The sequence below is a fragment of the Pteropus alecto genome, unplaced genomic scaffold (assembly GCF_000325575.1).
Source record: "Pteropus alecto unplaced genomic scaffold, ASM32557v1 scaffold69, whole genome shotgun sequence".
Taxonomy (NCBI): Eukaryota; Metazoa; Chordata; class Mammalia; order Chiroptera; family Pteropodidae; genus Pteropus; species Pteropus alecto.
Window position 1 is genome coordinate 9003240 of NW_006494610.1, and position 15449 is coordinate 9018688.

Consider the following 15449-nt stretch of genomic DNA (forward strand, 5'->3'; position numbering starts at 1 on the left):
AGAGTAAGACACACTGATGCACTAATGGAAGAGAAGAGGAGGCAGGAGTAGCTAAATTCAGCTTTTTGTATCCAAGAGTGCTAGCTCAGGGTGGTTGAGCAATTTCATGAATTAGTTCCAGCATGGACCAGCAAGAAAGTCAAAAGGTTTTTTTTATTGAGCTAATTGGATAAAATCATGGCACTTAATAAAAATTGTTCAGAGTCCTAAGTTAGACAATCCATGGAGAAACAACACAAGAACGTTCAAATTACAATATTAAAACCAATCATTCTTAAAATTCAAAGTGCCTAAATACAAACTACAACATTTTGAGACTAGTTTAGTGACTACCATTACAAGTAGGATTTTTTTGGATGATGAAAGTTCCATAATGAGAACTTTTCTCTCAAACATCTATTTATACAGCAGCAAATCTACCATACAAGCCTCATAAAATACAAGCTAAGGTAATATTTATCTATCTACCTTTAAAAAAGGCTTCATCTCCATGGGCCAGCTATACTCAGAACTCTGCAAAATTCTGGTCACCAAGCTCTTATAATTTTGATGAGCAGAGTTTGAAAAGCACCAGTCTAGAGTTTAATAATTTTAACGGACCCTAACAAAAAATTTATTTTTACCAAATCCTGATATCTTCAAATGCGAAGTTAAAAATATATATGCTATTTTATTTTGATTTTTATTAGCTACCTTAATGATTTGGACAGAATAACAGCTCCTGGATATGTCCCCAATGAGCAAGATGTTCTACATTCTCGAGTGAAAACAACTGGAATCATTGAAACTCAATTCTCCTTTAAAGACTTGCATTTCAGGTATGATCAAATGTCTTTTCCAACTATCAATAGAAATATACATCAGACTCAATATTTCTTCACAGAGAAAAGCTCTAACCCATATTCAAGTGCAGTGAGTCCTTGCGCATGTTCACTAGGCCTCGTTTACTTTGAGTACCACTGCCCTTTATTACCCTCCTGTAGCTATGCACACCATTCCTCATCCTGAACCTCCCTCCAAGAAATACACCTCTGTCTTGAGGAGGTTGGTGCTAAATTTTATTTTTCTCATATTTGAAACTGATATTCTACTTTGAAAAAAAAAAAGGAAATATATTTAAATAACATTTAAGCAACAGGTGCCAGGGATCCTATTTCATTTGCCTTCCTACTCTCCCATTTGCTTGAATATTCTTATTAATTTGTTTCCTTAATTTAAAATGCAAATAACTGAGAAGAGAATTATTTGAATGTGATGCTAGTTACTGGAATAGCAAGGTTTATTTTATAAGCATAAAACCTCGGTATGAAAATTGGTTTTGTATGAAAATTAGTTTATTATTTTCATTGCTGTTGCATTATCAAGACTTTCTTAGAAATTCTATTGCAAAAGGACTCATTTACGATTCCAAGAAATAGAAATCCATACCATACTGTTAGAAAATGTCCCTTGACACTTAAGTACCTCTCCCTATGAATCATAGATAAGATGGACTATTAAACATTAAAACAGGTTCTAGATGTTACCCTTACTAAAGAAAAAATATCAGTAAAATATAATTAATAAAAGCATTCATGTATGCAAAATGGGAACATTTTTTAAAAGTATAAAAATTAGAAAAAAGGTGTTTGGTTATTTGTATCAATTTGTGAGAAAAAATATTTCAATGAGATCAAAAGTTTGACTTTTTTAAGTATTAAAATTGGTGATACATAATATCTAATTAGAATAGTTACTATATAGATGGCCAGGATATTTTCAAGTTAATACAGAAAAAATTTCTTCAAAATTCATCATAAATTTCAAGGCCCACAAATAGTTAATTTTCTGGAAGATGAATCAAAGATCAAACCTATATGAAGGGACTTCAAAGACAGATCAACATCCCCTCTTGGCGATATGAGCAGTTTGTCTTTAGTCCTGTCACCACTGTGATGCAGGGCCTCTTTGGCAATTATTTTCTATAGACTCCTGATCTTTGATCCAGTTTCTGGGGTTTTCCTTTGGGAGCCCAAGTCCAATGGCTTCTCCCTTCTGCCTCTCTTAGGCCTGCCAAAGCATTTTTGGCACATTCTCTTTTCTTTCTTACTCTCCTTTCTCCTCTTGAAATTTCTCACTGTAATACAGACTAGAAACCAAGTGTAGCCCTTAAGCCTAGCCTTACCAAGTTTCCAGCCTGAGTTCTTCATTAATTAGCAGCAATAGTTGAGGAACAAAGTTACCTTTACTTTACTTGTCTAATGAGTTTGTTGAAAAGATTAGATGAAATAAAGTCCTAGCAGAAAGTTAAAACTTGATGTTAGCTTATCTTACATAAGCTAATGAATTTTCTAGATCTTAGATTGTCTGGATTAAAACCGGTTTTCGAAATTAATGTCACATATTAAACACCTAGAAGCTCACAACCCTGGTCATTCTCTGTAACACCAACAAATTTAGTATCTTCTCAGAAATAGTCACTGTCATAAATTATCCTTTTTTGTATAACCGTTCCTCAAACATTCCAAGCCTTAGAGCATTTGTACTTGCTGTTCTCTTTGCCTGAAACGCTCTGACCTTGGATCTCTGCAAGGACTGGCTCATTCTGATCATTAAGTCCTCAAATCAAATGCTATCTCCTCAGAGAGTTTTGACCATCTCACTTATTAATCATCCTTGTTTCCTTGTCACTATTACACCCAGTAGCGTTCTGGTAAACATATAAGAACAGACTTTCAGGAGCAGGAAGAAGGGGAAAGGGTGATTTGTGGCCCTTAATGATTTCCTTACTGTAAATTTCCTGACAATGGTTAATTTTACCCTACCAATGTCATGTCATTAAGTGTAGAGCTGAGAAGAAATGCAAACAAACAGCTCTTACTAGCCATGACAATGTGAGCTGGTGCCATTACACCATTGATATATCACTTTTTTTTTTCTCTTTTTAAAAACTTACTAATATATGAATTGCCTTGTTTCTTTATCAATTTGCTCTTTTTGTTTCTGTTTTTGCCTCATATATTCTGAGCTCCAGAAGGCCAGGGACCATATCAGTTTACAGTTCTATCTTCTGGGATTATCACTATGGCTAACACAGACTAGGCATACAGTCAATTCTTGCTGAATGAATAAAATGTACTATGCCAAACACTCTATGGACATCATCATTATACCCTTACTGTAACATGATAAACAGGACATTGCTATCTTTATGTAGGATAAAGAATCAAAAAATGGAGGCTAAAATGAGGTGAAAGATTTACCCAAGATCATACATAGAAGTGCTAGAAATGTGATGAGAATGCACAAATCTCTAACTTCAAAGATCACACACTTCTTACACCGCATATCACTAATGAGCTATAGGGAAATTAGGAGGAAACCATTCTTTTTCTATAGAGTAGGTGCTTCTTCCAATGTTGTTGGTCATTCATAATTCTCTTCAGAGAGAAGAGAGAAGGTGGGATAAAATTAAATGACAGCTTGGTGAAGAGATTTCTTCTAGTTGGCAAGACTCTCTTGGACTTCATGTCTGTGCTTCTAAAACCAGGGTGTGTAATGATTGCCAATGAACACATGAAATCATTGAAATCACAGAAATAATGTATGTTTTCTTTTTTCTATTTTCTTTTTTTTTTTTTTTTTTACTGGGACACCTATTTCATTCAGTACTAAATAATACAAATTTTTATAAATTTTATAACAAATATTCTGAGTAGAATACATTTGTTTTATTTTTTAAGTTAAACTATTGTTTTGAAGATATTATTTTCCTCATAATAAGCCTCTTCAAATTAGACCTCTAGACCTCTATTGGTGCATGATCATTTTCCTTTTCTTTTGTAGTTCTGTGTTTAATTTTGTGAGGCATTGTTTTAAGTCATATAGGTAAGAGTTCTCCTATTCTATTTTCATATACTGCTGGCCCTTATGAATGAATGAGAAAGATCTTGCTAATGCTCTATTACAGTGTCAATGCCAAAATATAAGGTGTTTGTGAATTGGATTGTGAAGCCCAGTTAACATTTATTTTGACGTAACATTTTTCACACTACTCAACTGCTACCTCTTTGCCATCCACAAAGGTTTTGAGGTCTTTTGCTTTTTTAATAGGTTTTGCTTTCTCTCTTACTCATAAGGGTATGTTATAAAACGCATCTTCTATGAAGAAGAGAATAAAGGGAATTTCTCTAAAAAAATTTAAACAGTAAAGTTTTAAAAATATTTAAATTTTACTATAAAATATAAAAATCACAGTTACAGGTTTTCTTATGGAACTCTTTAAAATTATTTAAATATGTTTTTTAGTTTAGTCACAGAGATTGAGATATATTAATCCCTTAAATTCTCACAGTTAAGTCACCTTTTGGGGAGAAATGCTAAATGGTATTAACCAAAGCATACAGGTTTTTGTAGTGTAAAATTCGGTAGTATTTTAATATAGGAAGTATAAAAATAACGTACCTTCCAACTTCATTTCAGTAAATGCTCAGGTATTAAAATATATTACATTAGCATTGATTTGTATTCACATAGCATAAATCATCCTATGACTATTTAAAACTAAAGACTTAATTTACATATTAAATTAGAGAACTCTAGAATTTTAAACAGGAACATCAAAATGAAAAATTCTCTCTGCCAATGTACCATACACCTTCATGCATCACCTAATTTAATGGAAATTAACTTAGAATTCTTATCAAACCAGAACTCTGTCAAATTAATAAAATAAATTATCCTTACAAATGTTAAAGTACTATGTAAATAAAAAATACAGTGCAAATGTGAGCCCTTTTATTGTTATAAAATAATTCCTCAGAACAAAGAATTTACAGATTTAGAAGGACTTATCAAATTATAGAGTAGTCACTTTCTCCCTAATTGCTTCATGATTACAAAAACAGAATTGAAAGGACATAAAGCTATATCGGAACCAAGGAAAAGAAGTCAGCAAATATTACAACATAGAGCTTTAGATTTTGTAAATTTAACATAATTATTTCCAAAAACATTTGAGTGAATCTGATATAAAATAAATTATAATTTTCCTGAATTTGAAGTTGAATCATGTGCACTGTATTCATTTCTGTGGGGTAGAAGTTATCTTAGCTCATGAGTGAGTCTGGTGTCTACCCAGCAGTTAAATCTCAACTTTGCTTTGTTATTCTCTATTAGGTCTCATAGAGCAATAACTCATGCACACTATCTCTTTGTTTCAAGTATATTAATGGTTAATATTACCAAAATAATAATCTACATAGCATAATGTATAATTTGATGGAATTTATTTTAATGACTTTATGAATTATATTATTCAATAATTAGGGAATTATTTAGTGGGCATTTTAAGTTCCAAACATACACGCACACATACACACTCTTAGTAAGAAGTATATAATAGTATTAATGATTATGGAAGTTTAGAGCCCCTGACTCCCTTAAGGTTGTAAGTCCTTTGAATCTGTTTTTTAATCACAATTAATGGATTTAGAATGTACGTCATATCTGCAACTATCTATCCTTATTTTTAGAATTGGGCACAATAGAAAGATTTGATGAGGCCATTTTGCCATGGTTATGTAGTGATGACACAGATCCACCTATTGGCCCTGTCATATGTAGCCATATTAAGAAGTTATACCAATTGTGATACAGCCAAATATCTTGAATAAACTCTATTCAATATAATAGTTTAAAATAAATTTCTACTGAGATTAGATTGTATTTTTCTGCAGTCAAATAAATGAAAATGTAAGAAATTATGATTTTTCCAAGAGAGTCACATGCTTATAGAATGAGTGAAGACATTTAACAAATCAGCTGCAATAGCATTATTGATTTTTAGCTATCCTAGATTATGTAATAATTTTTCAAGCACTATAAGGGGCAGATTATTTAATAATCTATTCTAATATGAAGTATGAATAATCATATGTGATAAATATTTAGCCAACTGTTTATCATAAACCTATAAAACTTAACAGCTTTCTTAACTGTTTAAAATAGACCATAAACTCAACTGTCTAGTCAACTGTTTAATATAAAGCCATAAAATTCTGATGACTTGCCTTATATTAATGCTATGGGCAATTTAAAAGATAATTAATGTTCAGACGTCACTTAAAAGCCTGGTCGGTCAATTTTTAGATGCAACATACATTTCAGGCATTTAAAAACTTTATTTTAATTTAAGAATTCTAAATAATCAAACAATAAGAGAATATGTGTTACAAAACAATAACAACATCCCTTTACCCAAAATGAGGATGCAAGTTCCATTCAATATCATTAAGATGTTCTGCTTACCTTAACTATTCAGGGAATTAAGGGTATTTAAACTGGATCACATGCTCATTCACCTTGTTAATTGTCTATATAGATTTGACCAAACCAAATGTTCATCAGTAAGTACCTGTGTTTTTCTCTAGTTTCTATTTTTATTTTTCATGGAATGGTCATGATGGAATATGCACATATACACACTCATGTATAAATACTTCTTCAGTGAAATATGTAAAATATATACTTACTTTGGGAATCTCCAAATTGTTGCAATAGGATGTGATACTTTACACCTCTAAAATAAGCCCAAAATTAAAATTTAGAAGAAGCACCAAAGTGAAAAGAGATGTATGAAAAATCAATTACTATAACAGCAGCTAAACAAAATGTAACTTTTTTTAGAGCTAACAGAATATCCAAGAGAATCAATATTAAAGCAAAATTCCAGGTACTGGTCTGATTTGCTAATGAATATTTCAGTTCAATAATGCTTTTATTACTAGAGACTCCCTGGAAAAAAATTTTAATTAAAAAACTATCAACATGAGAGAAATAAGATTACTCTCTCCAAGGTAAATATTGGCCACCATGCAGGGAATCTGAGCAGTTATCCAAAGTAACTTTAAGAATAGTCTCAGATTTTTGAAATTTGAATATAATCTTTTTGAAGATATAAATGTGAATAAAAGAAGAAAATATCAATCAGAATGAATGGATATAGGTTTGTTGGCCATAAAAACAGAGAAAAAAGGGCTCAAAATGATTGCTAGCAGGACTCACCCAAGCCCTGTTTAATGAACAAACCTTAGTTAAGGTATCCTGGAATTTGGTTTCTACTGCATCATCATCCTTACTGTGGAATTTGGATGTTAGGCTCCATTAGTACAAATATTCCATTCATCTAGGGACCTTTGACCTGGTTCCATGATTAGTTAGCTCTCCATTATAGGGTAAACACTATGGAAGCAAATCGTGAGGAAAAGATTAGAAGTAGAAAGAAAACAAGAATTATGGAGGTTTTTAGATGTTAGAATCTGGTATGTGGAAGTACAAGGGGTGGTTTTAGTTTGAAAAACCCACCAGGAGTCTAAACCTAGTGATATATACACCATTCTCAACTCACCAAGCTAATCCACAAGTTAATACATCTTATTTCAATCAAAATATCACATTTCTTTGCCAACAAATGATGCATCATATGTTCAACACATAGAATCCAGACAATCTACATTATCCCCATTAAATGAATGGAACAAACCCCTCGGAAAGGGGAGAGTTTTAAATTTGTGCCCTGTGACCTGTCCAACAACACATAGAACTACTGTCTGACCTGGAGGAAGAAGGATAGATTCCACTGCAAAGATAATTGCAATTCACTTGATGAGAGTTCAAGAGCTAACTGTAGAAACTATGTACTTCTTGGGGTTCTCTGGTCTAAGTAAATTGCTGTAAATTTAATGAAATTATCAACAAAGCTTAACAACTTTTATAGCGTAACTACCATTCCTACAGAACCTATCATGGCACCTGGCACATAGCAACCTCTACAAATATTAGTTGAATTAATGAGCTTTGGGCTAATTTCTTAAAGGGCTCAACTAAAAAATAAAAATAATAATCATATATACCTTATAGTTTATGGCAATGTTTAAATGAGTTATTGTTATAGGAGCCTTATTCCTGGCAAATAGTAAAAAAAAATATTGGTTGTGTTATATTAAGATTAAAACATTACAATTCGTGATGTGAAAATTGATAGAGGAAATAAAAGTCGTTATTTTAACTATTTCCTTTTCTCTCACATTTTATCGTTTATTTCAATATTGGTAATTTCAGTAAAGTGATAGATAAAACTCTTTTTTCAAAGTTAAAAAAAAAAGACAAATTACTTTTATTGGTTAACAAAACACTGACTAAAAATTTAAAGGTTTGAATACACACTTTTTATCCTTGATTCCATAAGAATGTTGCACTGATGTTTAAAATTTAATTTTTTGGCTAACTTTCACATAATATAAGCTTGAAGTCAAAACTCTGTTCTCTTCCTCTATTTATTTTGCAAGCCTGAAACTGCAGAGGGTTTTATAATTAGCAGCACATATAATATTCTCTATGGACACAATTTAAATTTCCAAACCACATAACTATTGAACTCTTAACTATTATCTCAAATATTGCGAGCATCTTCCCTTTCAATCTACTACTGAATGAAGTAATTCTGCATTGGTACATATCTATCTATCTATCTATCTATCTATCTATCTATCTATCTATCTATCTAACTATCTATCTATCTATCAATCATCTATCATCTATGTATCTGTATATATACACTATATATATTTGAAGAATTTTAGTTATATATATCTGTTCTCTACTTGGTTTATATGTGAAAATGCGAAGTAGTAGAGAAGTACAATGAATTGTACTTTCAATTATCTTCAATAAGTCAGCTAATTGACATTCATTACCTCAAGTATAGTTATTACCTAATGAAATCTCTGTACAGTTTAGATGCTTCTTGGTAAGATCTTTTGGTTAAACAATTGCATAAGCCCCATAATTTCTTTTTTTGCCTCTAGTCTCCTCCTCATCAAAGCTATCTTCTGGACTTAGATCAAAGTAATCTAATATAATAAACAAACAAACAAAAATAAATATCTCCTAGTCTCCCATTGACTGCAATATAAACTCTAATCTTCTCATATAATATGAAAGACCCAGTAGATATATTTCTGGCACCTCAGGCTTATTCCTGCCTGATCAACTTCTTTGCTCTTGCTGTTTCCTCTGTTGTCTCCACCTAGAACATTATTCTCTAGATTCCACTTTGCTCAGTCCCTCAAACCTAATTTTCACAAGTTTTTATACAACTAATATTTTCTGCAGTTTCTAATTACTCCATTTCAAAATCATAACCCACCTCTACACTTCCTATTATATATGGATATTGTTAGTATATTCACATATACACACATACCACTACCACCATCACCACCAGATTAGAAAATTCTTGAGGTTAAATCTTTAATGCCTGACATGATCAATAAATATTTGATGAATAAATGAATAACTACCAGGCCACATACCTCAATGTTTTACTTTAATCTTCATGTTTCCAAAAATATAAATTATTTGCTTACCCCAAACACACCATGTTCTCTCATTCCTTGATGATTTGTTCATGCACTTTACATAAAGTACCTCTCCATCCTATTAACATGGAATGTATTTATTTATTTAGCAAATATTTATTGCATGTTTGTTATGTGTCAGACATAGTGCCTCACACTAGGATTATAGCCATCACTAATACAGAAAATGTCTCTGCCCTCATGAGGCCACTATTCTGTTGGGGAGCTAATAGATGTTAAACGTAAAAAATAAACGAACCAGATAAAATTGATTGTAACAATTACTATTAAGGAAATAAAGAGAGAATTATATAATTAGGAAAGTAAATAAGGGATAGAGAGAGCCTTCTTTGTGAAAGAGATATTAATGCTAAGGCTTGTTAATTTGTGAAAGAAGTATTATATAAGGAAAAGGGGAATCGTTTCAAATGGAAAGGAGACAGGCTGTGCAAAAAGTCCTGAAATAGCAAAAAGGTTGATATTAAAGGGACTGAAAGAATAGCCTTGTGATCCCTCGGGCTTACTTAAATCTTCCTCTGGGCTCACATTCTGCCTTGCATATTAGAATATTTATTAATATTATAACAAAGTATTCGATTTTTTCTCTACAATACAGAAAGCTCTTTGAAGATACTGACCATATCTTTTCATCTTTGTGACAGTAGGCCTAGTACATGTCTAATACATAGAATACAAAAAAATAATTGTTTTCTAAAAAATTTTATTCAGTTTATTTAAACTAAAAAACAAAAACAAAAGTTCACTGCTACTTTCATTCCTACCCACTACCTCTTGCAACCACCAATCTCTTCTCTATATCTATAAGGTTAGATTTGTTTTTTTGTTTTTAGATTTCACATATAAAACAAATCATATAGTATTTGTCTTTCTCTGACTTATTTAACTAAGCATAATGCTCTCATGGTCCACCCATGTTGTTGCAAATGGCAAGATTTTATTCTTTTTTCTAACTGAATAATATTTCATTGTGTGTGTGTGTGTGTGTGTGTGTGTGTGTGTGTGTGTGTGTGTGTGTATCCATTCGTCTATCAATGAACAATTAGGTTGCTCCTGTACTCTGGCTATTGTAAACAATGTTCCAATGAACATGGGAATACATATATCTTTTTAAATTAGTGTTTTCTTTGAATAAATACCAAAAAGTTGAATTGCTGGGTAATATAATAGTTCTATCTTTAATTTTTTGAGGAAACTTCATAATGTTTTCCATAGTGGCTGCACAAATTTACATTCCCACTAGTGGTGCACAAGGGTTCTCTTTTCTCCACATCCTCACCAACACTCGTTATTTCCTGTTTGGGTTTTTTGTTTGTTTGTTTGTTTGTTTGTTTGTTGATAATAGCCATCCTAACAGGTATGAGGTGATAGCTCATTGTGGTTTTGATTTGCATTTCCCTGAGGATTAGTGATGTTGTGCAGCTTTTCATGTACTTGTTAGCCATCTGTCTTCTTTGGAAAAAATGTCTATTCTGACCTCTGCCCATTTTTAATTGAACTTTTTTTTGCTATTGAGTTGTATGATTTCTTTGTATATTTTAGATATTAATCCCTTAGCAGATATATGATTCTATGATTTGCAATTATTTTCTTTCATTCAGTAGGTTGCTTTTTCATTTTGTTGATGGTTTTTATTTTATTATTTTATTTTATTTTATTTTTGCTGTATAAAGCTTTTTAATTCAGTGTAGTCTCACTTGTTTATTTCTGCTCTTGGTGTCAGATTTTTAAAAATCATCATCAAGACCTATGTCAAAGAGCTTATTATCTATGTTTTCTTCTAGGAGTTTTATGGTTTTAGGTCTTACAATCAAGTCTTTAATCTATCTTGAGTTATACTTTTGTTCATGGTGTAAGATAGTGGCCCAGTTTCATTCTTTTTCATGTTGCTGTCCAATTTTCCCAACACCATTCATTGAAGAGACTATCCATTCTCCATTATATATCCTTGGTTGTTTTGTCATAAATTAATTGACCATATATGTGTGGGTTTATTTCTGGGCTCTCTATTCTGTTCTATTTTGTCTATGAGTCTGTTTTTATGCCAATATTATACTATTTTAATTACTATAGCTTTGTTATATAGTTTGAAATCAGAGAACATAATGCCTCCAGTTTGTTCTTCTTTCTCAAAACTATTTTGGCTATCCAGGGTCTTTTGTTGTTCCATACAAATTTTAGAATTCTTTGTTCTACTTCTGTGAATATTGCCATTGGAATTTTGATAGAGATTACATTGAATCTGTACATTGCTTTGGTAGTATGGACAGTTTAACAATATTAATTCTTCTAATTCATGATTAATTAATTCAAATAATTATTTAAATGAAAAAAAAAAAAAAGAATGAACGTAGGAAGAGCTAAGAAAGAACCACTACCTTACACCACGAACAAAAGAATCATAGTATCAGAACTATGACAACTTCCAGTCTTCTTGTAGATTCTGTCAATTTAAGACTGTATGTAGCCTTTGACCTAAATCACTTAAGGCTAACAAATTTTATCCTAAAACTCTAAACTGCTTTAAATTTCTCAGGTGCTCAAAGTCATTGTGTGAATTATTTTACTCTAGTCTACATAAATTTAAAAAAGATGAAATTCCTTTTTTTAGTGCTTGATCTTCAAATTGGCCAAAAAAGACTGATTTTATAATCAAGAAAAATCAAAAGAATACCATTTAAAGATATGAGAGCATCCATTATTTGTAAATCTTAATACGAATTATGGGGACTATTTTTAAGATTCATTATTCTATTATTTTTATTTTTTTAAAGAATGTTCGATGTAGGTGGACAGAGATCTGAGAGAAAGAAGTGGATTCACTGCTTTGAAGGTGTTACGTGCATTATATTTTGTGCCGCACTCAGTGCCTACGACATGGTCCTAGTGGAAGATGAAGAAGTGGTAAGTCTGAAAGGAAAATAAGGCCAGAGTGATAGACAAGGGTTTGTGGTTTCCAATATTACTACCACATTTTCCAAAACAATTAAAGCCTTCCAAAGATAGCTACTATTTCTAGATTCTTGTTTATAATGCCTGACAGTAGTATTTTGCAAATACTAATCCTACACATTTTCATCTTTTAAACAAACAGAACAGAATGCATGAAAGCCTTCACCTGTTTAACAGTATCTGTAATCACAAGTACTTTGCGACCACCTCCATTGTTCTATTTCTCAATAAAAAAGATCTCTTTCAAGAAAAAGTAACCAAAGTTCATCTTAGTATCTGCTTTCCAGAGTACACTGGTAAGATTTTTTTTTTTCTTTAATGACATAGTAGTAAGTTATTGTATAGGTATATATTTTTTTCTGTCTGGATTTTGACATATAATATTTATCAGGTTGAGACTTGTGATAATTTTTTGAGTCATGTGTATGATCTAAACAGGAAAGAATCTTACAAATAAAGAAGAAATCTTCTCTACACTCTGCATTAAAACAAAGCTCTAATGAATAAATGGGATGTGGTTAGATAGACCAGGGCTGCTGTTCTAAATATGAAATGACATTGTAAACTATTGTTTTAAAAATTATAATAAGAATGCAAATTTTATTTCAAATTGGCATTTTAAATGTATTTTCTAATGAAACCTTGTAATGCTGTATTAGATCTCAGTGGCTCTTCAAAGTCTGAATTAAGTTTCCAGAAGTAGCACGAACAAATTGAAAATAATGACATCTTGTTTTTGTCCAGTTTTTCTAGTTCTTAGAGTTTTAGCGCTGATTCTGTTAATCAATGACTATATATTTCAGGTTCTAGAAAGATTGTTTTTTCGTCGGAGGCTTTTTTTTGGTAAATAGTTATATGCTCTGTTGTTAATGAAATTGTGTTAGATGGAAATATTTATGATTTAAACTCAAATACAAGCCAAATTTCACCACTTAGATACATTGATAGCCCAGATGTTATTAGGAGCATGCCATTCTGCCAGAATATGTATGTGAGCTGATCTATAATTAGTGCTTGTATCTTTCTTCTATATAAATATTAATATAAATATCAGATTTATCATGTGATTAAATAGTGATTTTATATTGAATATTTCAGATTAAATATAGACATAATTAAGGGCTATATGTTTTCTTTTAACTACTAGAGTTTATTTCTTAGAACAATTTTTAGTTTAGAAAAGAAAATACAAAATTTCCATATATTCCCCCTCTCAGTTCAGCTTCCACAGTTTCTCCTATAATTAACACCTTGCATTGGTGTGGTATATTTGTTACCATTGATGAACAGATATAGGTACATTATTAACGAAAGTCAGTAGTTTGTATTAGGATTAACTTTGTGTTATAGGGTTATATGGTTCTACTGCTTTCACCAAACGCATGTCATGTATCCACTATTACAGTATTATACAAAATAGTTTCACTGCCCTAAAAATCCCTGTACTCCATCCATTCATGCCTGTCCCCTCGCCTCCAAACCCTAGCAAACACTGATCTTTTCACTGTTTCCATAATTTTGCCAGTAACAATAAAATGGGAACAAAATTATCTACCTGGAAAATCTTTATGCTATTGCCCTAGTTTGTGTTAGCTCCCTACTAAGCATATTCTGTTATAAAGCCTGTCGTCAGGTCTCTTTTAGCTGCTTTGTATTTGTTTGCCATCCTATTTTATTTCTGTCTTTCTCCAACTGATCAGTTGTATATCCTGCTATTAGTCTAAACCTTGTCAAGTACAGTCTTCATCGACTTTTTATTTAACTCTACTGAAACATCAGTCAAGAATAGTTCTCTACATAGTCTTACATATCTCACCTCACCTACTTTTTTTCTTTGGCAACTAAGTCCATGATCTGGCCCATACCATCTGTTCTACATCTGTTCTATAATTCCTCTATAAAAATCTTTTATTTCCATTCGATCAGATTCTCCGAAGTGCACATTTACTTCTCAACCCTATCCTCAAGTCTAGCAGTACAGGCTACTCTCACTCACTTTTGATTTTCACTCATACTACTTTCTTCTCTCTTCTAGCTATTCCTCAATGTCCAGCTCAATTACACCTCATTTTGTAATTCATTCACCTATAATTTCTATTATTTTCTTCATTTAGTCCATATTAAATAAAGAAACTACACACACCCACATATACATATACATGTGCATCCTTTGGCATATAAAATAAGCTTTATTACTCACTTCGTTTCATAAATATGTCAGTACTTCTACTGTATCACAAGCTTTTTTTATGATGAGGTTAAATTTTAGCCACCTGAAGCTCTCAGTGGGGTAAGCATAGTTCTGAGCACAAAATAGATGTTGCATAAATCTCAAATAATTGACCATTGCCAATACTAATTTTTCTATACAGAGTACATCAAATAGCAGCTCACAAAGTAAAATCCTAAAACATAGATATTTATAATTTTATTTTTAATGAAATTAATGTTTACTATTTTATTATTTTTTAACAAGGGCCAAATACATTTGAAGATGCAGGAAACTACATTAAGAACCAATTTCTAGACCTGAATTTAAGAAAAGAAGATAAGGAAATTTATTCTCACATGACCTGCGCTACAGATACCCAAAATGTCAAGTTTGTGTTTGATGCAGTTACAGATATAATAATCAAAGAGAATCTGAAAGACTGTGGGCTTTTTTAATCCATCCTTTTTTCTTTCATTCTTGCTAATGTACATTTTTAAGATATAAAAGGAAAGGTGCTATGTGATGCATTTAGCTTTAATAGATGTTAACTTATCCATAAATATAACTAGTGTTATAAAGCAAAAAGTTTTCATGCTAAGTTTTAATGTATTGTCACCCGTATCCGCATACGTTTCTATTTTTCTGGGACATTGAGAATGGGAGTGTCTTTGATGGCCTCAGTTCTGAAAACATACACTTTGGTAATGCTGTATTAGTACATATCACTGACGCCGAATTTGCTTAGAAATACATTTCTACATTGTGGTCTATTTTTAATCAAGAACAATGAAAAATGCAAAGCAATCTATATTATTTCCATTGGCTAGATATTGAATGGCATTCGTTTTTTTGATAATGTAACTGTGCCT

At 31.6% G+C, this 15449-nt stretch overlaps 1 protein-coding gene across 1 annotated transcript in view; it reads left to right on the top strand.

The window, feature by feature from the left end:
• GNAT3 (G protein subunit alpha transducin 3) overlaps positions 1–15068 on the top strand; it is a 47418-nt gene extending 32350 nt beyond the window's left edge. The window contains exons 5-8 of the mRNA XM_006925741.1: positions 690–818; positions 12191–12320; positions 12511–12664; positions 14845–15068. Coding sequence (XP_006925803.1) covers positions 690–818; positions 12191–12320; positions 12511–12664; positions 14845–15035 — 604 coding nt within the window. The 3' untranslated portion in view covers positions 15036–15068. The remainder of the gene's footprint in view (positions 1–689; positions 819–12190; positions 12321–12510; positions 12665–14844) is intronic.
• The last annotated feature ends 381 nt before the right edge of the window (positions 15069–15449 follow it).